Source organism: Dipodomys ordii, unplaced genomic scaffold (assembly GCF_000151885.1).
Source record: "Dipodomys ordii isolate 6190 unplaced genomic scaffold, Dord_2.0 Scaffold108, whole genome shotgun sequence".
NCBI lineage: Eukaryota > Metazoa > Chordata > Mammalia > Rodentia > Heteromyidae > Dipodomys > Dipodomys ordii.
The window spans coordinates 22213-47982 of NW_012267324.1; the positions used below are offsets into that span (position 1 = coordinate 22213).

General features: G+C 45.4%; 2 protein-coding genes across 2 annotated transcripts; one reads left to right on the forward strand and one right to left on the reverse strand.

Annotated features, from left to right (window-relative positions):
- The first annotated feature begins 11882 nt into the window (after nt 1–11882).
- Nucleotides 11883–12341, forward strand: LOC105994658 (zinc finger protein 391-like). Its single transcript, XM_013028288.1, has one exon. The coding sequence runs from the start codon at nt 11883–11885 to the stop codon at nt 12339–12341; it is 459 nt and encodes a 152-aa protein (XP_012883742.1).
- Nucleotides 12342–19027: 6686 nt separating this feature from the next.
- LOC105994640 (olfactory receptor 7A17-like) lies at nt 19028–19987 on the reverse strand. Its single transcript, XM_013028272.1, has one exon. The coding sequence runs from the start codon at nt 19985–19987 to the stop codon at nt 19028–19030; it is 960 nt and encodes a 319-aa protein (XP_012883726.1).
- Between the last annotated feature and the right edge of the window lie 5783 nt (nt 19988–25770).

A 25770-nucleotide genomic window follows, 5' to 3' on the forward strand; every position in this document is an offset into this window, starting at 1 on the left:
GACTCACATGCCAGAGTAGGTATTCAGAAGGATGCGATCTGAAGATCAGGATTCAAAGTCATCCTGGGAAGGAAAACCCATAGGACTCTTCAATTAACCATCAAAAATAACAGAAGTGGACCTGTGGCTCAAATGGTAGAGCATCAGTCTTGCACACAAAAGCCAGAGAGCCCTAGGACCAGTACAAAAAAAAAGTCTATCTGCATGAGGGAGGTTTCTTCTATGATCACTTTGTTCTGTGTCTGGAAGTTCACCAGTATCTTTGAGACAGTGATACCCACAAAGGAATGGATTGGAGGGGAAGAAGTAGCTGGGCCTGGTCAGGTCACTGGGAGGATGAATGGGTTCCCAATTATGGTGGCAAGAACAGCACAGACAGAGTGCGTTACCATCTGACCACCTGTGAAATCCTTAGAGGAAGAGATTTTGTACCTTCTGTGTCGTTCTCTGAATCTATAGTCTCTATGAGGCTAACAAAAGGAATGGATGAGTCACATATGTACACAATCCCAGCCTGAAAGAAGTATGACGACCATGACCAAGAGGCTACATAGTCAAGAGGTGAATTTTTGCTCTGTGTATGAATTTGTTCCCCTTAAAGCCCCTCGGTTGCTATCTCTGACTTGGGATTCCTGTCTTCCCCTCAGCTTTCCCCCAAGAGATCTTGTGCTGGAAATACTGAAGTCCCTAACTTTCCTCTACTTGAGCTCTGTAAGTTAGCTTCCCATACCCTGTCCAGGCAATAATCAATCCGTGTGAAAAAAACACGTGTCTCTCATACTGAATCGTAGCGTTGGTGGTTGTTCCTATCAATGACGGCTGCTGTAACAGGAGTAAGATGGAATTTCAGTAGGTTTTTTATTTGCATTTCCCTCACGGCCAAGGATATTGCACATTTCTTTATGTACCTAGTGGCCATTTATACCTTTTCTTCTGAGAGGTGCCTGCTTAGCTCTTTTTGTTAACTTATTAAACAAGTTATTGATTCTCTTGTGCTTTCTGTATATGACATCTAAACCTCACAGATTTAAAGCTAGATGTATTTAAGACTTAATGACTTGAAAACTCCTGTGAGCAAGCACCAGGTTCCAGTGTAGGAAATTCTCTGCACAGATTGCCCCCATGTACATCAAAGACCTCACTCCACAAACCTCAGAAGTGCAGAGAATTTGGAAAGGCTTTGCAGCAGAAGTCAGACATTGGGTAATTCATGAAAATCCGCGGCTCTGAGAATGTGGAGGAGGTAGTGGGGCTGAGCTGTCACTCAGTGACAAGATGTCCTCGAATGTCGGTTACTTGTCCAATCACACTAGCTGAGCCGTACTGTATTGTCACCTTACTGGCTCAAATCAGCTTTTGGAAAAGTAGGAAAATTGCAGTATCCTGAGTGTGCCTCTTTAAGCTAGGACATTTGGAATAAGGAAGGGGAGAGTATAATTTGGTAAATGCTCATATATCCTGATGATTGTTAGGTCTGCCTGGTAGATATGGCCGCCTTCTCTTTGTTCTCTGCCCATACAGCCTAGAAGCCCCCCCCCAGCACCTGTGACCCAAGCAACTGGTATTCCTGGGGGCAGTGGGTGTCCCCCAGGCTCCGAGGTCATTTCCTCCTCCTCTGAGGTCACCTCCTCACCTGCTGCGGCCTCACCTTTTCCTCGACTTCCCCTAGATAAACCCTCTCCTCCCACCATAAGCTCTCTCCAGCTCTTGTGTGGGCCTGAAGTTTGGCTTCTTTCTCTCTCCTAAGAAACTCTCTTCTGCCTAACGCACGTGGGAGCGTCCTGACAATGATCAGGTGGCAAAGATTGGCTCCCATTCTGTAGACGGGGCTTTGCAACCTCGTGACTCCAGGCTTTGCTGTGCAGAAAGATTTTAGCCCGATGCAATTGCGTGTGTCAATCCTTGCATCTACTGGCTGAGCTACTCAAGTTCTACTCAGGAAGTTGTTTTCTGGGCTGGGAAGGTGGCTCCGTGGTAGAGCGCTTGCCTCGAATGCATGAGGCCCTGGATTCGATTCCTCAGCACCACATAAAGCAGGAAAAAGCCAGAAATGGTGCTGTGGATCAAGTGGTAGAGCGCTCGCCTTGAGCTGAAGAGCTGAGGGACAGCGCCCAGGCCCAGAGTTCAAGCTCCACGACTGACCAAAACAAACAAATAAACAAATAAATAAATTTGGAGAATTCATGAAAGCCTTAACACACTGTGTGGTCAAATCCCTGAATCTTATTAGATACCAATTTAGAAAGTTAGTATGAATAACCAGTGATCGTTTTCTTTTATACCTTTTCTCTTTTTTTTTTTTTTGGTCAGTCGTGGGGCTTGAACTCTGGGCCTGGACGCTGCCCCTCAGCTCTTCAGCTTGAGGCTAGTGCTCTACCACTAAAGCCACAGCACTACTTCCGGTTTTCTGGTGGTTCACTGGAGATCAGAGTCTCAGACTTTCCTGCCCCAGCTGGCTTCAAACCATGATCCTCGCATCTCAGCCTCCTAAGCAGCTAGGATGACAGGCCTGAGCCACTGGCATTTGGCTTTACTTTTGTTTTCTTGTAGAGCCATTATCAGACCAAATTGTAATCTTTGTAATACAAATGGATGAATGCTAAACAAACAGGGAAACAATGCAGATCCAGTCTTGTCTATAGAATGCATTGAAATCAAAATACCACATTATCCCAAGTGTTAATGGAGATAAACTTGCTGTTTTATCTATATCTAGATACCTGCTGTGCAACCAAGTGTCCAGCACTAACAATATATTCATACAATTCAAAATTTACTCATGAAATAGCTCACATAAGTGAGTAATTATCCCACAATAATCAATAGACAGAAAGGACATACTAGGGCATCATAGATGGATTTAAAGATGTGTAACTCCACAAAGTTACAGCTGAATGCTGGGTACTAGCTACTCAGGGGGCTGAGATCTGAAGATCGTGGTTCAAAGTCAGCCCAGGCAGGAAAGCCTGTAAGACTCTTATCTCCACCTAGCTACCAAAAAATCCAGAAGTGGAGCTGTGGCTCAAGTGGTAGAGCACCAGCCTTGAGCTAGAGGACAGAGTCCAGGCCCTAAGTTCAAGCCCCAGGACCGGCATCAAATTTTTGTTTTAATTTACACCTTAACTATGTGAAATGATTTGCACACCTCTCACACTCAATCAGGCTGCCTACAAACACCAAACAGGAGCAATATTGGAATGTTTATCACAAATATTTACACTTCTGAAATATCAGCGAGTCCATCTTCTTCCTCCCCATTCTCAGATAGCTTACCTCCTTCATCTTTCCTCTCGCTCATTCTGGTTAAACCATGACTTCATTCTGAATGTTGGTATGTAGAACTGGCCCCCAAACCAGGTCTTGGAACTTAGCTTGCTAGCCACAAACTTGTACAGATCTCTTTGTGGATCCAGCCCGGCATTCCAGGAGATGTGTTCCAATAACGCATCTATCTAATGAAGCACCTCTATCCCCTTTCTGCCACCCACCTTTTCTCCCTAGCAATCAGCACTATCTGATATTTCCACAGTGATTCTTTTTCCATTTATCAACTGTGAATTCAAAACCATATGCTTCTATGTCTGATGCAATGTAATGATTTTAGTAAACATGTACCTGGAATCGTGTTCAAATCTCTCTCTTTAGGACAAGAATCATGTCTTCGGATTGAGCACATTCAATATCCTTTATTTGCTCTTATGCTCAACAATCATTTTCTAGTTATAATTACTCCATTATTCTTTTTGGGGGGGCCTTTTATTTAGCACATAATAAACCCATTGCCTAGACTTTGCTGGAAACATGGTGAAAACTCAATGTACGTCCTTTAGATGCATAAAAAGAATTATTCACCAAGACTATTCAATATAATTCAACAAAAATACAGACAAAAATACAGGTGTGCTTAACCAGATTTGACATGGCCCTCATGTGAAAGAACACTTAATACCCAAAGTAATTGTGTGACTCTTCTCTTTCTGATATTTGCATACAGTATATGGAACTACAAAATTATACCTACGTCTCTGAATTCCTTCTTCTGGAACTGTCAGAGGACCCAACGCTGCAGCCCTTTATATATGGGCTCTTCCTGTCCATGTCTCTGATCACTGTGCTCGGGAATCTGTTCATCATCCTAGCCATCAACTCTAACCCCCGTCTGCACACGCCCATGTAATTCTTCCTCTCCAACCTGTCCTTCGTGGACATCGGCTTCACCTCCACCACCGTCCCCAAGATGCTGCTCCACCTCCACACCCACAGCCAGGCCACCAGTTACATGGGCTGCATCACCCAGATGTACTTTTTTTTATATCATTTGTCATTTGGACAGCTTTGTGCTGTGATGGCCCATAACTGCTTTCTGGCCATCTATCACCCCCTGCATTATATGGTCATCATGAGACACCCCCCCCCCCGTGTGTGTGGCTAGTGCTAGGGCCCTGGATCATCATATATCTGTATATTTATATACATATATATAAATGTGTGTATATGTATACATATATATATATATACATATATATGCAGTTGATCTAATTTATGTGTGTGCCAGTCCTGGGGCTTGAACTCAAGAGTTTTTGTGCTCAAGGCTGGCACTCTACCACTTGAGCCACATCTCCATTTCTGGGTTTTGGGTAGTTAGTTGGAGATAAGAGTCTCATGGGCTTTCCTGCCAAGACTGGCTTTGAACCATAGTGCTCAGATCTTAGCCTCCTGAGTAGGTGGGATTACAGGCATGAGCCACTGATGACCAGCTTAGAAATATATTTTAAAAGTTGTTTTCCAACGATATTATTAAATACAATTCTTTTTCTTGTATTCAGCCGCAACCAAATCCCTGTATTAATTCATTTTATGCAATGATGTCATCTCAATAAACACATTTGTTTCTTGTTTTTCAATACAACACTCATTTTAATTTTTTCATTTTAACTTGGTTAGGGAATTCAGTGTAAATGGAAAAGGGAATCGTAAATTATATTTAAATAGACACATGTAAAATTTAAACAAAGCAATCTCCAATGCACACTTCATCCATGGTGCATTCGAATGTCTAAAAAGGTCTGTGTACTTCCTGATCCTTTTATTTTTTTAATTAATTTACTTTATTGTAGTTTTTTTACCCAACAAAAATGTAAATGGCGACACTCAGCTTCTAACTCAAAATGAAATTAATCTTGCTGTGTAAAAGGTACCCAAACCCCGAGGTAAGTTCCAGGGATGTCCCAGGATCCCATGATGAGTGGAATCAGCTTTCTTCTCTCTGGAGTTGGAAGAAGGAAGGAAGGAAGGGAAACTGACGTAGCCTGTGGGCTGGGTCTCCACCGCGCGTGCGCAGTGCAGACCTCCATGTGGAGCCCTGCTCCGCGCGTGCGCAGTGCAGACCTCCACGCCCTGCTCCGCGCGTGCGCAGTGCAGACCTCCACGTGGAGCCCTTCCTCTCAGAAACCTCATCCCGGGGGTGTGAGACCCCAGCAGGTAACTGCGGGAAGGACGCAGCGCGCAGAGCCGCCGAACCACCTCACCTGACAGCTAACTCGGCTCACACCCCCTATTAGCTACAAACCCACAACCTCCTCCGCCCTCACCCCAGGGCCGACGCGCGCCCCGCCTCGGCGCCACGACGCTCCCACAGGAAGTCCCACCTTCAGAGGCTGCGGCCTTGCCATTCCGACGCGCCCCGCCCCCTGGGCCTCATTCAGGGATTGGTGCCTTTTCATGTCACTCAAAGTCTCAGCCCGGGCAAGGCCTGAAGGTCCGTTTAAAATGATTGGCAGCGCGCGGGATGTCAGGACTGTCCAATCAAGACACTGGAAGTCGAGAGGGGGGGAAGGGGCGGGGCTTCGCGCGGATGTGCCGAACACCCGGCGATCTCGGCGCCATCTTGGAGTCCGTTTACCGGCTGTGCGGGAACTCCGGGTGACCGCAGCGTCTTTACCCTGTGAAGGTGCCAGGTGGACCCACGAGGAGGACCCCCACACACCCCAGAACCAGGAATGGTGGGTGTGGGGGTACAGTAGGCAGCGCTGGGGGAGGGGAGGTGGGGGAGGGGCCCTTAGGGCAGCTTTGTTTGGGGGTGAAATCAAAGGGGCAAAGGAGGGGGCCCTGCTGGTCTTCTGGTGTGTCTTCCCCCGTCCTGAACACTTTTTTCTTGTGTGTGTCCGTGCTGGGGCCTGAACTCAGGGTCTGGGCGCCGTCTCTGAGCATTGTTTAGGTGTTTTGCTCAAGGTTGGCGCTCTACCACCTGAGCCACTGGCTCCACTTTTTGGTCTCTCGGTGGTTTGTCGGAGATGAGCTCATGGACTTCCCTGTCTGAGCTGGCTTTGAACCATGATCCTAGATCTCAGCCTCCCTCAGTAGCAGGGATTGCAGGTGTAATTACAGGATCAAAGAAATTTTCAATAGGAAGAAATCAAGGGCCGGGAAGGGGGCTCAGTGGTAGAGCGCTCGCCTCGCATGCATGAAGCCCTGGGGTCAATTCCTCAGCACCACATACGCAGAAAAAGCCAGAAGTGGTGCTGTGGCTCAAGTGGTAGAGCACCAGCCTTGAGCAAAAGAAGTTCAGGGACAGCGCCCAACCCCTGAGTTCAAGCCCTAGGACGGCAAAAAGAAATAAAAAGAAATCAATAGTAAAAATTTCTTTAATCCTATCATAAACATTACAAAGTCCTTTCCACCCTTTGTGCCCTGTAAGTAGCACAGTAATCATATTGCATTGACTTTTCTACCTCAGAATAGAATACAAATCGAGTTGCACACTATTAAGAATTTGGGTATTGGCATTCCCAGGGCATGTGGACTGGGAATGAGGAGCAAAGTGTCATTTCAGGAGCCAGTGACATTTGAGGATGTGGCCATGGACTTCACCCAGGAGGAGTGGCAGGTCCTAGACAATGCTCAGAGGACACTCTACAGGAACGTGATGTTGGACACCTACAGCAACCTGGTGTTCGTGGGTCAGTGACACTTGCAGGAACAGAAGAGCTTCTCTTGGTGTAGGAAATGCACCAACCATTTCTGACTTATTACTGCCTTATTACATGCTTTGACACAAAGTAGTAGCACATCCCTATAACACATTACAGTGTGGCAGATCAGTAGACAAATAACAAGTTACAATGACCAGGTCTCAATTATTGGCTAGTCTTATCAGTTTAAGCAAACACAACTTCTTTGGACATGGAACAGGTAACATCCTTTGCACTGGCTGTTCTGAAATATTCAATTAGTGGTGGTCACTCATAGTTAGGCTAATATGCTTTGCCACATTGCAAATTATTCTGCATCTTTTACAGCCAGTAAATACTTGCATTATATAATCAGGTATTCAGTATTGGCTGTGCATGTCTATCATTATACTGGACCCTTTTTGAATTGACCTTTTTTGGTATGTGGTAGTGCTGAGACTTGAACTCAGGACCTGGGCTCTGTCTGTCCCTTAGCTGCTTCACACAAGGCTGGTGTCCACTACTTGAGCCACAGCTCCACTTATAGCTTTTTGGTGTTCCTTGGAGATGAGTCTCGTAGACTTTCCTGCCTGGGCTAGCTTAGAATTGCAGTCCTCAGATCTCAACCCCTTAAATAGCTAGGCTTACAGGTGTGAGCCATCAGTGCCCAACTGAATTATGATCATCTTTTGTTGTTATTGTTGGTGGTGGTGGTGGTCATAGGGCTTGAACTCTGGGCCTGAGCACTGTCCCTCAGCTCTTCAGCGCTCCACCACTTGAGCCACAGCGCCACTTCCAGTTTTCTAGTGGTTTATTGGAGATAAGAGTCTCACGGATTTTCCTGCCTGGGCTGGCTTTTAACTGTGATCCTCAGATCTCAGCTTCCTAAGTCACTAGGATTACAGGTGTGAGCCACCAGCGCCCAGCTCATCATTTTATACTGACCTTTTTTTCCTCTTTGCACTTCTTAATTTTTAAAAATGTACCATATTAAATGACAGCAGTTTCGTCTATCTGTTTGTTTCCACTTGCACAGTTTATCTTTTCCACACCTTCCCTTTGACTCTATGTGCATTTTTCCTGAAATGGGTTTTTTTTAGGCAGATAACCATGGCATCTAAGTTATTTTTATGCCATTCAGTGAGTCTATATCTTAAGTTCTGTGATTAGAATTTCATCTGGTTAAATCAAATTTACAAAGACTTGATACTCTGTTACTTTTTTCTAATTGTTTTGCATATTGTTTTCCTTTTTCCTCCCCTTAATCTTTTTTTGTCTGCTTGATGTTTGTATGGATAGGGTTTATTCTTTGAGTGTCTGCTTCTGTCATTGAGTTTATAAATTCTTATGTTTTCATGGTGGCAATTATGCCTTCTAGTAAAAGGACGTACTTAAATATTTCTTGTAAATCTGACCTAGTGGTAGATCTCCTGACATTTCTTTCCTAGGTAAGGTGTTTATTTGATTCTATTCTGAAGGAAAGATTTTTAGGATAAAATATTCTCAGGGGGAAACTTTCAAGACTTTTTGCATAGCCTCTTGTGTCTATTCTGTTTTCTGCTGTCCTCTAGTATTTTTTTATAAGTGACGTGGTGCTTTTTGCTATTTTTAGAATTTTCTCACTGCTGTGTACTTGTGATGAGTTGAGGAAAATATATCTCAGAGCCTTTATTAGCCAAAAAAATGGGAGTTGTTTAAGCTTCCTGGCCTCTATATCCATATCTCTCCCTTGGGTGACAATTCTTTTGTTGAATACCTGTTTGATATCCTTTTCCTTCCCTGACTGGAGCATCTGTAGTGCAAATGTTAACTTGGTTATGTTGGTCTGTGTATGAAAGACTTTGTCTTACTTCTTACCTTATATCTTTTTTATTAATCCACCTGAATTATTTTAAAGTAACCTATCTTCACTCTTAAGATATTGATTCTTCTAATTAATTCTGCCTGGTTACTTCTCCTGTTAAGTGTTCTAGCTGTTAGTTTTTGTTTACTTGCTTGTTTGTTCTTTGCATGTTTTTTTTTAATATATGAGTTCTTTATTCCCAAATTCCTGGTTGGTTCTTTTCTGCTGTGTTTTCTTAGAGTTTTGAGAGAGTCTTGTGATGTTGTACTTGTGTCTCAGCTTCCTAAATGCTGGGGTTACAAGAGTACCTCACCACAGCTAGTTCCCATTTGTTCTTTATGTACTCTGTCTCTTTTCCAATATCTCCTATACATCATAAGTTACCCTTCTAATTTTATTGTGCCACCTCTCGTTTATTCTGATTCCTCCCTTAGCACTTTTCCCATTTTTTTTAATTTACATCAGTTATTTGTGGACAGAAATTTTATTTTGGCATGAAATATATGTGCAAACCATACAAATTGATCAGAATATGTCCTCTGACACTCTCCCTCATCACACTTCCAAAAACAACTCCAACAAGTTTCCTTGTTCCATCTTTACACATAATATTTTTTCATATTCCACAGAGTACTAAAGTATCTTGACCATATTTATCAACCTTCATTCTCTGTCTGCTCTCCCACTAGTACCCGCCCCCAAGATGTTTGTTTTCTTAAATTCATCATTGTAGGTTATTTCCCATACAACTTTTTTTGACAAATTAAGGATCAAACTAATAGCCTTACCTATACTAGATCTACTAGTATAGTAGATTTTAAACTGTAGCCATGATGATTGAGAGTGTATGCTTTCTCTAAAGTTTAAATTTGGTCCCATCACCACACACTTGATAAATTGGAGATGTCTGCTCCGTGGATCTGACTTAGCATTTGCAATGAATCTTAAGCTATTTTGCATTTACAGGGCACTGCAGTACCAAACCAGAGTTAATCTTCAGGTTGGAGCAAGGAATTGAGCCAGCTATGGCAGCAGAAGGTCTATACCGGAGCCTTTCAGGTCAGTCATTGCGCACAAGAAGGAGGATCAGGAGGAGGAGAGGTAGCTCGTCAGATCCTGGCCATGGTGAGCTGTGTTCTAACACTGCAGCAACATTAGGTTTCCAAGGCAGATTGTCACATGTAAAACCATCCCTGTTGGGTTGCCTGCTTTGTTTTGCTCCCGTGTTAGCTCCTTACCACATGTCTGTTTGGTTGTGTCATAGGCTCTGATCTTTATAGCTGTATGATGCTAGAAGAAATCAAACATGTGTATATCCTCTTATAGAACTTACATCTTTCTGAGGGAGAAAGGGGACACAAAGATAAAATTATTTGGTATTGAGATAAGAGCCACAAAGACTAAGAAGAAAACAAAATCACTAGATAAATTGTTAGCTCTTAAAGGAAGACTATTAAAGAGATTGTTCCTTATTAATTTTGAAGTGAGTACTTTCAAAATTTGGTATATAACATGTAGGGATGAATAAGATGTAGACTTCTGTTGTCATGATTATAATGTAAATACAAATTAGGGAATCAGTAGCTTGAAACGAGTATTTAGGTCATATTTATTGAGGCAGACACTTAAGTGGAGCTGATAAAATGAGGAAGAAAGCTCCAGATCAAGCCCTGTGTGCCATACACATTGCACATTGCAGAATTTATGGAGTTATGGATTCCTATGGTAACAGATGATGCACATTTCATAGGTGTAGAACAACAACTAAAAGAGAATGTAGCACTGAAAATCTCCCAATGCCATGTTTTATTTATCACCAGGTACAAAATCCTTAAGTCCATATTATTTTAAAATCTTACACTATTAGGTAATGGTGATACTACATTTATGTTAGAGTTGCAGAATGTTTGATGTGCTTTGTTGGTACTGATGATTTTCATGTCATTTTAGCTGTCCAGAAAATGAATGGTCCACTTGACATTGGCCAGGAAAATCCAGAGAGAGATTTGCAGGAAGTTGTGATGATGAACAATAGTAGTACATCAGCTGAACACACAGTTAAAGTAGGCAGAATATTTCCTCTGAACTCAAACCCTACCTCAAATCTGAACAGAAACAGTGGGTGCTATTCAGTAGCGATGCCTGGAGGGCTCTGTGTAAGCCGGAACGTGCTACACCATGGTGGGCTTGAGGACCTGCACCCTGGACAGGAACCTGACGCTCTTAACGAGAAACCACTCAGGTATCCAGAACATTCCAATGTACAGAATAAGATTCAAAGTTCACAAAAGTATTTTCAATATTTAGAGCCAGGAAAGGCTAATGCAAGGATGACATTGACACCTAAGAAGTCTCAGCTGCAACACACTTGGAGTAAGTTTCACGAATATAAGAAACCCTTTGAGCAGGTATCACCTGTAGCCCAAAAAGTAGCCCGAGTTCTGAAGGAATCTTTTGGATGTAATATGTGTGGGATAGTTTTCTGTAACATGTCTGAGCTTAGTGACCACGAGGAAGCCCACAAAGGAGAGAAATTGTACAAACCTAGTAATGGTGAGGAATCTTTCCACAAGAAATCACACCTCATAAAACAAGAAGAAACACACACAGTGGAAGAGCACCAAGAGCATACACAATGCAAGAGATTCTGCGAGAGGTCAGAAGTAAGCGGTGATCAGCAGGTGTCCACTAGGGAAAAACTTACTAGATGTAAAATCTACAGAAAGCCCTTTTCCCAGAAGGCAAACCTCCAAGCTTACGAGAGAACTCACATAGGTAAGGAGTCCTATGAGTGTAAGAAATGCAGGGCATTTTTCTGTTACAAGTCCCACCTTACAGAGCATCAGAGAAATCACACAAAAGAAAGACTGTACAAATGCGATGAATGTAGGAAATTGTTCAGCCATTGGACCTCCCTTCTCACACATCAGAAAATCCATACTGACGAGAGACCTTATCAGTGCGGAGAGTGTCAGAAAACTTTCCGTTGTAAGTCATACCTCATTGTGCATCAGAGAACTCACACCGGTGAGAAACCCTATGAGTGTCCAGAATGTAGGAAGAGGTTCAAAAGTTTATCTTCCCTCACGATGCACCAAAGGACCCACACAGGTGAGAAGCCCCATCAGTGTGACAGGTGTCCCAAAGCATTCTGCTCTAAGTCCCTCCTCACGGTCCACCTGCGACACCACACGGGTGAGAAACCCTACGAGTGTCAGGAGTGCAGGAAGGCTTTCTATTCCGCATCCAGCCTCCGTGTGCACCGGAAAACGCACACAAATGAGAGGCCCTATGAGTGTGCGCACTGTAAGAAGATGTTCAAATGCGCTTCATACCTCTCCATCCATCAGAGGATTCATACCGGTGAGAAGCCCTACCAGTGTTCTGAATGTGGCAGAGCCTTTGTGTGGAAGTCATGCCTCACCGTCCACCAGAGAGCTCACAGCAGTCAGAAGCCCTACGAGTGTGAGGTGTGTAAGAAAGCATTCAAAGCTCTGAAGTCCTTGCATGTGCACCAGCGACGTCACGTGGGTCAGATGGCCCTGTGAATGAGATGAATGTAAGACAACACTGTCCCTGTCCCTCACTGTACAAAGTGTAGGGATATCATATAGCTCAGGGGCATCGGTGTACCCTGGGCTGTAGCTCAAGTGGTGGAGAGCTAGCCTGGCACAAAAAAATCCCAGGCTCTGAGTTCAAACCCCAGGACTGCTGCACACACACACACACGTAGGAAAGCTTTCACATATGGTCACCTCTATATAAGAAAAGGGATACAAGCCAGAACCCAGGTGCATATAAGCAATTGCCAGACCTAGTGGTGCCTGCTTTAATCTCAGCCACTTGAGAAACTAAGTCTGGAGTTTGATAGTTCATCTGGGCTAATTGACAGGATATGATGTTTTAAGGTAATTTTATTTGGAAGTGAATGTCATGAAAGAAAGTAGCAAGACTGTCCATCCTGAAGGGACGCCAAAGAGGAATCCCCCAATACAAAAAGGGAAGCTGAGTAAAAACTTGTGCTGTCTGTATATGACATCTAAAACTCAGATTTAAAACTAGATGTTTTTAAGACTTAATGACTTGAAAACTCCTGTGAGCAAGCACCAGGTTCCAGTGTAGGAAATTCTCTGCACAGATTGCCCCCATGTACATCAAAGACCTCACTCCACAAACCTCAGAAGTGCAGAGAATTTGGAAAGGCTTTGCAGCAGAAGTCAGACATTGGGTAATTCATGAAAATCCGCGGCTCTGAGAATGTGGAGGAGGTAGTGGGGCTGAGCTGTCACTCAGTGACAAGATGTCCTCGAATGTCAGTTACTTGTCCAATCACACTAGCTGAACCGTACTGTATTGTCGCCTTACTGGCTCAAATCAGCTTTTGGAAAAGTAGGAAAATTGCAGTACCTGAGTGTGCCTCTTTAAGATAGGACATTGGGAGAGGGATATTTTAAATTGTCACAAATTTCTTTGAATGTTAGAATTTATAACAGTTGAAAATGCCTCAAATTCAATGGATGAAATCCAACTTAGGTAATTTGAGTGTTAATCTATAGGAAGAATCAAATGTTGTGTTTTAAGCTCCTTGAGAGTATTCAGTGTTACACTAGCAAATAAATAGGGTGTTAATGACCTTTTCTGGCGTGCCTTGTGCTCTTTGTTGGGACGTCTGTGGGTTTCATGACTAGAAATTGGTCCTTGTTTAGGCCTAAACCCCTAGGACACATAGAGGTTGGCCAGGATGTCAGGTGGAAATGTGCACATCGCCTCTGCGATCATCTGTGTGGCTAGCTCACATCAACAAAAAAAAGGTCCCCAATTTAGTCAAGCACCTGTGGAGGCTGAGATCTGAGGATCACCGTTCAAAGCCAGCCCAGGCAGGAAAGTCCGTGAGCCTCTTACCTCCAATTAATCATCAAAGAGCCTGGGCGATGTCCCTAAACTCTTCAGCTCAAGGCTAGCCCTCTCCACTTGAGCCATAGCACACTTCCGGTTTTCTGGTGGTTTACTGGAGATAAGAGTCTCACAGACTTTCATGCCTGGGCTGGCTTTGAACTGAGACCCTCAGATCTCAGCTAGGATTTACAGGCATGAGCCACTGGCACCCGGCTGTGTTGTTTCTTTTTGCACCAATACTGGGGCTTGAACTCAGGGCTTGGGTGTTGTTCTTTAGCTTTTATTTGCTCAAGGCAGGTGCTCTACCACTTGAGCCACACACAGCTCAGGGACTTTTAGAACACTACTGGTCTGAATGGGAAATAGCCAGAGAGGGAGGAGAGATAGAGAGAGAGAGAGAGAAGATCTGACATGGTCCTCCAGTTTAAGCAGCAGAGAGCGCCAGCCTGGCAGCCAGTGGCCACACCTTCCCAGGAAAGGAAGAAGCAGAGAATCACCTGAGAATCACAGGGGAAAACAAGGGGAAAAATTAGTGCACCTATGGCTGGGGCACTATTTCTCTCCCTGGGCCCTGCCTCCAGACCCTCAAGAGAGTTGCAGACTTGCCAGACAGGTTCCAACAGTCCAAGTCCCACATTCTAGAACTATCTCCCAGGATATCTTTTCTGGCAGGCAGGCAGTTCTAAGAGACCAGAGTGGGAGTCTTTACTGATTTCCAGAGCCCCCTTCCCCCACCCCACTTCACCACCACCAAAGCCGGGAAGTGAGCTGCTGGGTGGGGCCTGACTCGGTGAGACCGACTCCAGGACCTCCATCCTGACAGGTGTTCACTCCTGACCCTCCGAGTGATGTGACTGCCAGGCCTCGCCTGAAGCCCACCTCCAGGATCTCCACTGTGACATAGATCTGCTTCCAGGTTGTCGCTTCTGAGGCCCCCACAACCTCCAGTCTCAGTCCTGAGTCTCCTTCCCCTACAGAGAATTGAATGGGGCTCCCCCACCCATAGATTTGGATGCTTGTTACTTCAGAAGACAAAATCTGGGGGGCTTGTGGAAGGACATGGAAAGGCTGTAAAAAAAAAAAAAAGTAGTTCCCATGGCAACTGGCAATGTCCAATGCACACAGAGATGAAGCTAACTAAGAGCAGGAAAGCAGCCCAGGAGCCGATGCCCAGTGCATCCACATGGCAACCAGGCTCATTTCCCTGCATCTGAGCAGGACCAGGGATCAGGGCAGTGCCCAGAGCCTGTGCGCAAATGCTGAGCTCCTGACCCATTCCCTTAGTCTAAGGAAGAGAATCATCACCTTCAACCCGGCTGCTGGGAATGGTGCAAAAGGACTTCTTCCATCTCATTTTAACCTGTTACTTCCTGCCCCTGCCCCGCCTTTTTCCCTCCCGGGCTCTGATGATGGCTGCCATTACACTCCACACCTCTGAGAGATGGACTTGTAGTGTCTGCTCGTGGGTGAGAACGTGGGGGTAACTGGTTTTTCCTGTATCAGCTTTATTTGTATTTATCTGTACAAAACAACCTCCAGCTCTATCCATAAGATGGACCAGAGAGCCAGGCACTGGTGGCTCACGCCTGTAATCCTAGCTACTCAGGAGGCTGAGATCTGAGGATCGCGGTTCAAAGCCAGCCCGGGCAGGAGAGACCGTGAGACTCCTATCTCCAATAAACCACCAGAAAACCGGAAGTGGCGCTGTAGCTCAAGTGGTAGAGTGCTTGCCTTGAGCTGAAGAGCTGAGGGATAACACTCAGGCCCAGAGTTCAAGCTCCATGACCGACAAAAAAAAAAGGATGGACCAGAGTCCTCATGACATTTTAACAACTTACATAAATTGCATAACTTGATTTTATAAGCATTTAAACCTTCTTGGGAAATTGTTTTTACCTGCACACGTGGAATCCCGCCAGTTGTACTCATTGATTTTTGTATGGCTGTATAAATCCAGCAAGTTAGGGTGCTTTGAATTTGTGTCAAGTTACTGTATGTCATTATCCTTGAATAAATTAAATAAAAGGGGAAAAACTCAAGTAACTGGGAACAAAAAGCACCAGTTAAAAACTCTTCACAAGGCTGGCACTATTACTGCTAATTAGAAACAAAGTAAAGGTCACATAGGGTTTCAGAGACAGTAGAATTAATGAAGGTGACTCACAAGACTAAATTCTGTTGCTAGGGTTGGAGGTATGGCTGGGTTGGTAGCGCAACAGCCAAAAGTTCAAACACTAGTCCCACATAACAAAAGAAAAAAGTCTTTTGTTTACAAACTAAAAGACTAACTTCAGTGGAGGTTTAATTATGCCCAGATGGAAAAGCACTATATTTGCTGACAACATGGTAAACAAGCCTTAGAACACAATGTATGGTCTCACAGCTAAACACAAACTCAGGAAGATATAGAGGATCTCAGGAAGACTCCGCCAGCACACCATTTGAGGATCTTGGTATTTTATTAGGATGTCTTCAGGAGACTAGAATCACTGACCACTAATTAAAGGGGGGGAAAGAACATAGTAAAACTGTAACAATCTGCTACTTGGCATTCTTGACATCTGATCTGGGGTCTGATGACAGCTACTTACTCTGTATAAGGGAGTTTATTTGTATAACTCTTAGAAAGGTTCCCTTCCAGCTATGCAGGAGGTGTGGGAAGAATAAATGTATTTATTAGCCGAAAATTGACTGGCTCTGGATTACATGCCTGGAAGGAAAGTCAGGAAAGTCAGGCTCTCTCCTGTGCCACCAAGTGATCATAAAGGTTAAAGTGACTCTTGAGGATAAAAAGATATACAAGGAACTGGGTGCTGGTGGCTCACACCTGTAATTCTAAGGAGGCTGAGATCTGAGCATCGCAGTTCAAAGCCAGCCCAGGCAGGAAAGGCCATGAGACTCTTATCTCCAATAAACCAGCCAGAAAACCAGAAGTGATGCTGTGGCTAAGTGGTAGAGCACTTGCCTTGAGCTGAAGAACTGAGAGACAGCGCCCAGCCAGGCCCAGAGTTCAAGACCCAGGACTGGGGGGAGGGGGGGGAGGAAGGGGAGGGAATATATAAGGGATGAACCAGGTACTGGTGCTCATGTCTGTAATCCTAACTATGTAGGAGACAGAACTTCCCAGGCAGAAAAGTCTGCAAGATGAAAGAAAAAAAGGAAGGAAGGAAGGAGAGGGATGGAGGGAGGGAAGGAAAGGAAGGAAGGAAGGAAAGTAATGGTAACATTTAGAAAATGAGAGGACATTTCATTTGGGGAAATAGGAAGAATTCTATTTATGGAAAACACTAGACATTTCCAGACAGCAACAGGAAGATAACTTAAAAAAAATTAATTCCATCCGCCAGTCCTCAACTCTCTTACATCAGCCAATCCTCAGCCCTCTTACATCAGCCAGTCCTCAGCCCTCTTACATCAGCTAATCCCCAACCCTCTTACATCAGCCAATCCTCAGTCCTCTTACATCAGACAAGTCCAATCCCCAGCCCACTTACACCTGGATGAAAATTGCCCAGCCTTCCATTAGTACAGACAGAATGGGAGAAGGAATCCATGTCCATACCAATGTGTGCTGTGCCTGTTCAATGTCAGATGCTGCTAAAATTGTTAACACAAAACCTAAATTGTTTCCTGTGGCATTGCAGGTCGTCCCTGAGTCTAAGGCCAAATCACAAGCTTCTGTCCTCGTTGCCCGCAGGTGGAGGTGCAAACCCCTGACCCCTGACCCCAGCCACAGCACTGTGGGACACACCTCGCAGTCTGCAGGGACTAGAACACACCAGCTGGATGAGAGAATCAAACCCAACGAGTAGCCAGGCGCCGGTGGCTCACGCCTGCCATCCTAGCTACTCAGGAGGCTGTCTGAGGATCAGAGTTCAAAGCCAGGCCAGGCAGGAGAGTCCGTGAGACTCTCTATCTCCAATGAATCCCCAGAAAACTGGAAATGGTGCTGTGGCTCAAAGTGGTAAATAAATAAATAAGTAGACTCAGTGAGATGTTCATGTCTGGGTTCATTTAGGAAGACAAAGTAAGATGCTGATACAGGAAATAGTGACGGAGATTTAAGGTAGAGTTTACCGGTGAAGCGTGAGCTGGACACACATGAGGTTCTGAAACTCAACGCCCAACACAGAAAGCAAGAGAGGAGAAAGATGAAAGAGGGAAGGGGAAAGGGAGGGGAGGGAAAAAGAAGAAAGGAGGGAAAGAAGGAAGGGAGGGAGAGAGAGAGGAAGGGAAGGAAAGGGAAGAAGCAAGACACAAGACAGTAATCTGATTATTTGGGAGACTGAGGCAGGGCAATCATGGTTCAAAACTAGCTTAAAGTGAGACCCTGTTACAACGAAAACCAAAAGAAAAGAAAAAATGGAAGCACACATGAAAAACAGTCATCTCTGATTATTGTGTATTATAAGAATCATTCAAATACCTTAGTTACAGCTTTTTTAATAGAAATACTACAACTCATGACTATTCCTTTTTTTGTTTTGTTTTGTCTGTTGTGGGGCTTGAACTCTGGGCCTGGGTGTTGTAGCCTCAGCTCTTCAGCTCAAGGCAAGCATTCTACCGCTTGAGCCACAGCACCACTTTTGGTTTGCTAGTGCTTGGGCTGGCTTTGAACTGTGATCCTCAGATCTCAGCCTCCTGAGTAGCTACGATAACAGGCATGAGCCACCGGTGCCCATCTATTCCTTTATTAAAAGAAAAGTAATGTGACATAATATATGTTACTTGGAAGCAAGTATTCTTGTGTGTGTGTGTGTGTGTGTGTGTGTGTGTGTGTGTGTGTGTGTGTGTTGGTCCTGGGGCTTGAACTCAGGACCTAGGGTGGTTGCTGTTCCTATGCTCTCTCGCTCAAAGCTACTGCTCTACTACTCGAGCCACACTCCACTTCTGGCTTTGTGGGGGTCAATTAAAGATCAGAGTCTCACAGACTTTTCTGACCAGGCTGGCTTTGAACCACAGTCCTCAGATCTCAGCCTCCTGAGCAGCTCGGATGACAAGCCCGAGCCATGGAAGCCCAGTGGAATCTACTATTCTTAAGAACTCCATGCTGTTTGACATTCTGAAATGTGAATTAATAAATGCCTCTGATCTGAGTATGGAGTAATTTGAGGGCAAGTAGGAAATCACCAACAAAGACAATGGTTTTTGAGAAAGCCCAAGGAACACGCTGCTTAGGAGTGAGGCCTCCTTGAATTTGCCTAGAAAGTTGAAGATGGCAAAGAAATGGAAAATCAGAAGCAATGAGAAAGATCAAGTTCTGTTCCCCTATCGGCTGAAGAGGACCACCATTTTGAACCCCCAAACAGTCCAGCCATTCTATCGTGAGCACTTACTTCTACTGGGACGGATCGACTACTTCTTTTCTAGTCGCCCTCCAGGAGAGAATTCTCAGGGCCCTCTTGATGTCTTTGTTCCTCAGGCTGTAGATGAAGGGGTTCAGCATGGGGGTGACCACTGTGTACATCAGTGAGGCCGTGGCCGTTGCGTGTGAGTTTTGAGTCACCGCCGAGCTGAGGTACACACCCAGGAGCGTGCAATAAAACAAGGAGACCACGGAGAGGTGCGACGCACAGGTGGAGAAGGCCTTGTACTTCCCCTGGGCGGAGGCGATTTTGCAGATGGCTGACACGATCTTAGAGTAAGAATAAATGATGCCGGCGAAGGGGCCCACAGCGAGCAGCAGGGCGGTGGCGTAGATCACCAGGTCATTAAGGAAGGTGCCAGAACACGCGTGGTGGACCACCTGATTCAGTTCACAGAAATAGTGAGGGATTTCAAGCGCTCTACAGAAGGTCAGCCGCAAGACCAGGAAGGTATGGAGCAAGGAGTTGAGGACGCCTACGATCCAGCATCCCAGAGCCAAGAGGCCACAGAGCCGGGGGCTCATGATGACCGTATAGTGCAGGGGGTGACAGATGGCCACGTACCTGTCATAGGCCATCACGGTCAACAGGAAGATATCCAACCCAGAGAAAAGCAACAGGAAGTACATCTGGGCAATGCAGCCCGCGTAGCCGATGGCCTGGCTGCGCGTCTGGAGGTTGAGCAGCATCTTGGGGACAGTGGTGGAGGTGAAGCAGACGTCCACCAGGGACAGGTTAGAGAGGAAGAAGTACATGGGCGTGTGCAGACGGGGGTCTGCCATGATGGCCAGGACAATGAGCAGATTGCCGAGCACGGTGATCAGGTACACAGACAGGAACAGCCCAAAGAGGAGAGGGTGGATTCGTGGGTCTTGGTTGGAAAATCCCAGAAGAAGGAATTCTGAAAGTTGGGTGCCATTCCCTGGTTCCATGTGCTTGAGATGACTACCACCACCATCGCCCCCCAAAACATGACATTAAAAAAGAAAAAGAATATGAGTATGCATGAATCACTTGCCATAAATGTTGTCTTTTATGGCCTCTCACATCCTGGGCCAGCACTGCATCACCAAGCCACACGCCTCCTCTAACCCTCTATAAATCAAGAAATTAGCCAGGCGCCAGTGGCTCACACCTGCCATCCTAGCTACTCAGCAGGCTGAGATCTGAGGATCACAGTTCAAAGCCAGCCAAGCAGGGAAGTCCATGAGACTCTGATCTCCAATGAACCACCAGAAAACTGGAAGTGGTGCTGTGGCTCAAGTGGTAGAGCACTCGCCTTGAGCTGAAGAGCTGAGGGATGGTTCCCAGGTCCGGAGTTCAAGCCCCACAACCAACCAAAAAAAAGCGGGGGGGGGGGAAGAAGGGGGCAGTGGGAATTTAAAAACACTCCATTGCCACTGCACAGAAGCAAAGGATTTGAACAACTTGTAATTCACACAGTCAGTGGCTCACAAGATCACACACAGATTTCGACTCATCAACCAGAATTTAATTGAGGTGAAATTTTGTTGATCTGCCCTTTACTTCACCCACTAATTGCTCCTCCTCTAACTTCCCTGAGAGACAGTAATTGCACAATGTAACCCCTGTGGACCGCAATTGCAAGGCCCAATTTGCAAGCGACCTCCACTGCTGATCGATATTTCAGCATCCTCAAATATACTCGGCCATAAAAACACTAAAGACAAGCCAGGTGACCGGTGGTTCATGCCTGTAATCCCAGCTGCTCGGGAGGCTGAGATCTGAGGATCACAATTTCAAAGCCAGCCTGGGCAGGAAAGTCCATGAGACTCTTTGTCAGAAGTGGTGCTGTGGTTCAAATGGTAGAGCACTAGCCTTGAGCCAAAGAAACTCAGGGATAGTGCCCCAGCTCTGAGTTCAAGCCCTGGGACACACACACACACACACAAATACACACGCCATGGAGGTGTGATCAAGTGAGAACTCAGTTCAGCATCGATCCCTGCCAGTGTCTGTTCCTCGGCGTCTATCCTTACAATGGCAAAAGCCATCATCAGCCTTACTGTCCTTGTGCCTGAGCCGCATTATACGTCCAACCTGCTCTTTGATCCCCACCGCTGTCACCCACCCACCCGCCATCACCCTGGCCAGATACATCTCGCTTAGCAGTGCAGACATCTTCCTGGTGACCCAGGCCCTCACAGACGCCGGAGCCAGCGAACCCTCCCCCAGGGGTGAGCTCGCCAGGGTTCAGCTGAGCTGGACACACTGCCCAGGCAAATCTGCTCTGGTTCCGCCATCCCCTGACCCCCCTTCCCCCATAGCTGGTGCGGCCTTGGACTCACCTGGATGGAGGCCTCTCAGAAGGGAAGCCTCTGGGGAGAGGCCGCTGTGCTCTTGATGCTGGGGTGGGGGAGGAAGATCTGCCCCCAGAGGAGATGGCAGGATGGGGCGAAGGCTTCCTGTCCCCAGGACAGACTCGGGACACCAGCAGTAAGAGGACAATGTCTCACAGAGCTCAAGGTTAGACATGCTGAAGGACCGGAGAGGAGGGGGTATTTGTAACCCCCAGTCCCCTCTCCCTCGGCTAGATTTTCCTTCATGCGGCTCCAACACCTGAGCGCACTGGCAGGTCCCTGTGGGACCTTGCAGGGAAAATGATCCCCGCAGAGTCTTCATCCTCAAGAGACCAGGCTTGGAAATAAAACATAATAAAAAGAAACAAACCAGGTGAAGGCCATCTTTGCTGCCCCTCTGCATCACGCTCTCTTGCTTTTCTGAAACGCGCTCAACCCCTCAACTAATTTGCATTTCCCCCAAAAAAATAAAATAAAATCTCCAATTAAGGAACCTGTCTGCCCCAGGCCCCTTCAATCACCAAGGGTTCCAGAAATTTCATTGTAATTCTCTATGTGGCAATGAGGAGAGCTGGGTTCCTTTGATGTGAAAACATCGTGTCACAGGCATTTTGTAAAAATTTAAAAAAAAAAAAAAACCTCACAAGTATGTCTTCCTCCATTCCATTTTTTATACTTACTGCAGGTATGTGTGGATGGTTTGATAAACATTGCTCAGGCATCCATAGATTGCACTATCATTTATTTAACTTACATAAAGTATGATTAGAATACTGACTAGAAGGGCTGGGAAGGTGGCTCAGTGGTAGAGCGCTTGCCTTGCATGCCTGAGGCCCTGGGTTCAATTCCTCAGCACCACATAAGCAAAAAGAAAAAAAAAGCCAGAAATGGTGCTGTGGCTGAAGTGGTAGAGCCCTAACTTTGAGCTGAAGAGCTGAGGGACAGTGCCCAGGCCCAGAGTTCAGGCCCCACGACTGGACCCCAAAAAATAAAAAGAATATTCACTGACTGGAAGCTGGGCACCAGTGGCTCATGCCTGAAATCCCAGCTACCCAGGAGGCTGAGATCTGAGGATCACAGTTAAAAGCCAGCCTGGGCAGGAAAGTCTCCGAGAAACTCTTATCTCCAATTAACCACTCAAAAAAAAAGCCAGAAGTAGAGCTGTGGCTCAAGTAGTAGAGCACCAGCCTTGAGCATAAAAACACTCAAAGACAGCACCCAGGCTTTGAGTTCAAGCTCCAGCACCTGCACAAAGGGAGTCCTTTGGGGTGATTTTTAAGCATGTGGTATATTATGATGGCTGATAATTTTGTGGGGAACATCGGGGCGGGGAGGCGGGGCCGCGGGGGACGGGGAGATGTTGAATTCAAAGCCAGAAAAGGAAAGCTCAGAATTTCACCTCTTAAAGAAAAAAATATGTATTCACATATTTATTAACTTTTTCATTGACAAGTTTTTTATTTTGGTTTTGCATCACCAGATATTTGCAGTTTGAGGCGTTTGGTTGTGATATATTTTCACCGATGCACAAATTCCTCTCCCCCCCCCCGCATAATCCATTCCTTTCTCTCATTTATAATTGTATTGTCTTGAAGTAGTTGTACAAAAGGGTTTCCATTAAACATATCCATTTATGAGCTCCATGCATCGTGATCAGTGTCACCTTTCCCCTCCTCCTCCCACCCCATCTATCTCATTTATAATTTCCATTAAACTTCTATTTGATGAGAGTTGTAGATTGGCATCATTTGTAAGAACTAACACAGAAAGAGCCAGGCACCGCTGGCTTGTACCTGGAATCCTAACTACTCAGGAGAAGGAGATTCTGAGGATCGAGGTTCAAACTTGGCCCAGGGAAGAAAGTCCATGAAAACTCTTATCTCCAATTGATCACCCAAAAAAAAAAAAAAAGCTGGAAGTGGAGCTGTGGCTTAAATGGTAGAGCACTGGCCTTGAGCAAAAAAAAAAAAAATTCTCAGGGAACAGCACCCAGGCCCTGAGTTCAAACCCTAATAATGACACCAAATAAAATTATGTAAGTAACCTTACCAATTGTGGGCTTTTTTTCTTGTGTAATAAAACCCATGATTATTGTTTTTCAGTGAATATTATTCAATATGTGTTATGTAGGAGGGATGACTGTAAAGTGTTGCTGCTCGGTTATATAAAAGGGAATTTCTGCCATCATATTTGGAACAATGGTAACTTATCATGTCTCCTGCTAATATTTCTGGTGCAAATCTTGGACTAAATTTGGGAAATCAGAAGGGTTGGACAAACAGTTGGATATCAGACAGACCAGATAGCTTTAAAAACTAAGTACCCAGGATCTGGGCACGCCGGTCACCTGGGAGGCTGGTGATGGGAAAGGGATTTCTTCCCCCAGCACGAAGGCAAAATGTTAGACCCCCATCATCCACCATGTGGCCAAGTTGGCGCCGGCCAGACCTGAACCTCGTGACTTCAGGACTAGAATAAAGGTCTTGTGGAATGTAGTCACAAAGAGTTGTCTGATTTCTGTAACAAGCTGGAGACTGTACAGCACAGCTAGACGCCCTGAAGCCTAGTTCTCCATCACCTTCCTGCCGCTTCACTATTCTGCACTGAAGGGAAATCGCCCGGTTATATATTCTGGAGGTTTCAGTGACTTTCCTCCTACAAATTATATGGCTTACCATTTGGGGGGTTTTGTTGTTGTTGTTTTTGCTAATTGTGGGGTTTGAACTCTGGGCCTGGGCGCTGTCCCTCAACTCTTCAGCTCAAGGCTAGCGCTCTACCACTTGAACCACAGTGCCACTTCTGGCTTTTTTCTTTTTGCTTATGTGGTGCTGAGGAATCGAGCCCAGGGCCTCAGGCTTGCAAGGCAAGCGCTCTACCACTGAGCCACCTTCCCAGCCCCAGGCTTACCATTTTTTAAACAAGTTGACGGCCACGGCCTGAGGAATCATTGTCAGGAGCACGTTCTCGGCCTTTGTGAGCCAGTTGCAATGGTTATGAGGGCTTTCAGCCTAAAGAAGTCAGAGGTGGGTTGGGAAGGTAGCTCAGTGGTAGAGTGCTTGCCTTGCATGCAGGAGACCCTGGGTTCGATTCCTCAGCACCACATAAGCAGAAAAAGCCAGAAGTGATGCTGTGGCTCAAGTGGTAGAGCGCTCACCTTGAGCTGAAGAGCTGAGGGACAGCGCCCAGGCCCAGAGTTCAGGTCCCACAATCGGGGGTTGGGGAGGGGGAAGAAGTCAGAGGTGAAGACTGTATTGTTGTTCTGTGTTTAACTGCTTCACTGCCTTACCTGCTTATTTTGTACATGCTTGATGCTACCTCTGTCATCAAGGTGGGTCCACAGATAGAGTATAGCAGAATGCAGAACTTGAGTGATCATGTTAGTATCACTGAAAAAGCGATCACTCCCCATGAGACACATTGCATGCATTTTCCTATGATAAGTGTATTTGGCTTTATAAATAATATAGGAAAAGCATTTAAAGTAGATCTAATAGTATTCGTTCTCTTGGGGGCTTCTCTGGACTCTTGAATTTTTCTGAGTTTAATGAGTTAATCGAAGCTTAGGTTTTGTGTGCTTTTTTTGAACTGCCAATGAATGATTCACTTCATAATATGGGTGGCGAATTGCGAATTGCGAAAAGGAATTACAATGAATCCTAACTAAGCATTCTTACCATTGTTGTGTTTCTTTTGCGGTGAATATTAATTGGTTCCAGTCAATAAAAATTTTGTCTTTTGGGAAAATAAAAAATACCCAGAAGGCACCGGTAGCTCACCCCAGTGATCTTACCTACTCAGAAGGCTAGGATCTGAGGATCACACTTCAAAGCCAGCCTGGGAAGGTAAGCCCACCAGACTATTATCTCCAGTTAACCACCAAAAAGCCAGAAGTGGAGCTATGGATCAAATGGTAGAGCCACCAGTCTTCAATGAAAAAACTCAGGGATAATGCCCAGACCCTGATTTCAAGCCCCAGGCCCAGCATTTAATATATAATATATTATGTATTATATATTATATAATATATATTAAAATATATTTTTTAAGCAGGCCTGATGGCTCAAGTCTGTAATTCTAGCTACTCAAGAGGCTGAGATCTGAGGATTGTGGTTGAAGCCAGCCTGGGCAGGAAAGTCTGTGAGACTCTTATCTCCAATAAACTACTCAGAAAATGCCAGAAGTGGCGCCGTGGCTCAACTGGTAGAGCGCTAGCCTTGAGCTGAAGAGCTCAGTGACAGCACCCAGGCCCAGAGTTCAATCCCCAGGACTGACAAAAAAAAAAAAAAAAACTCATTTGGACCAGGTGCCAGTGGCTCAGGCCTGTAATCCTGGCTACTCAAGAGGCTGAGATCTGAGGATCATGGTTTGAAGTCAGCCTAGGCAGAAAAACTTGT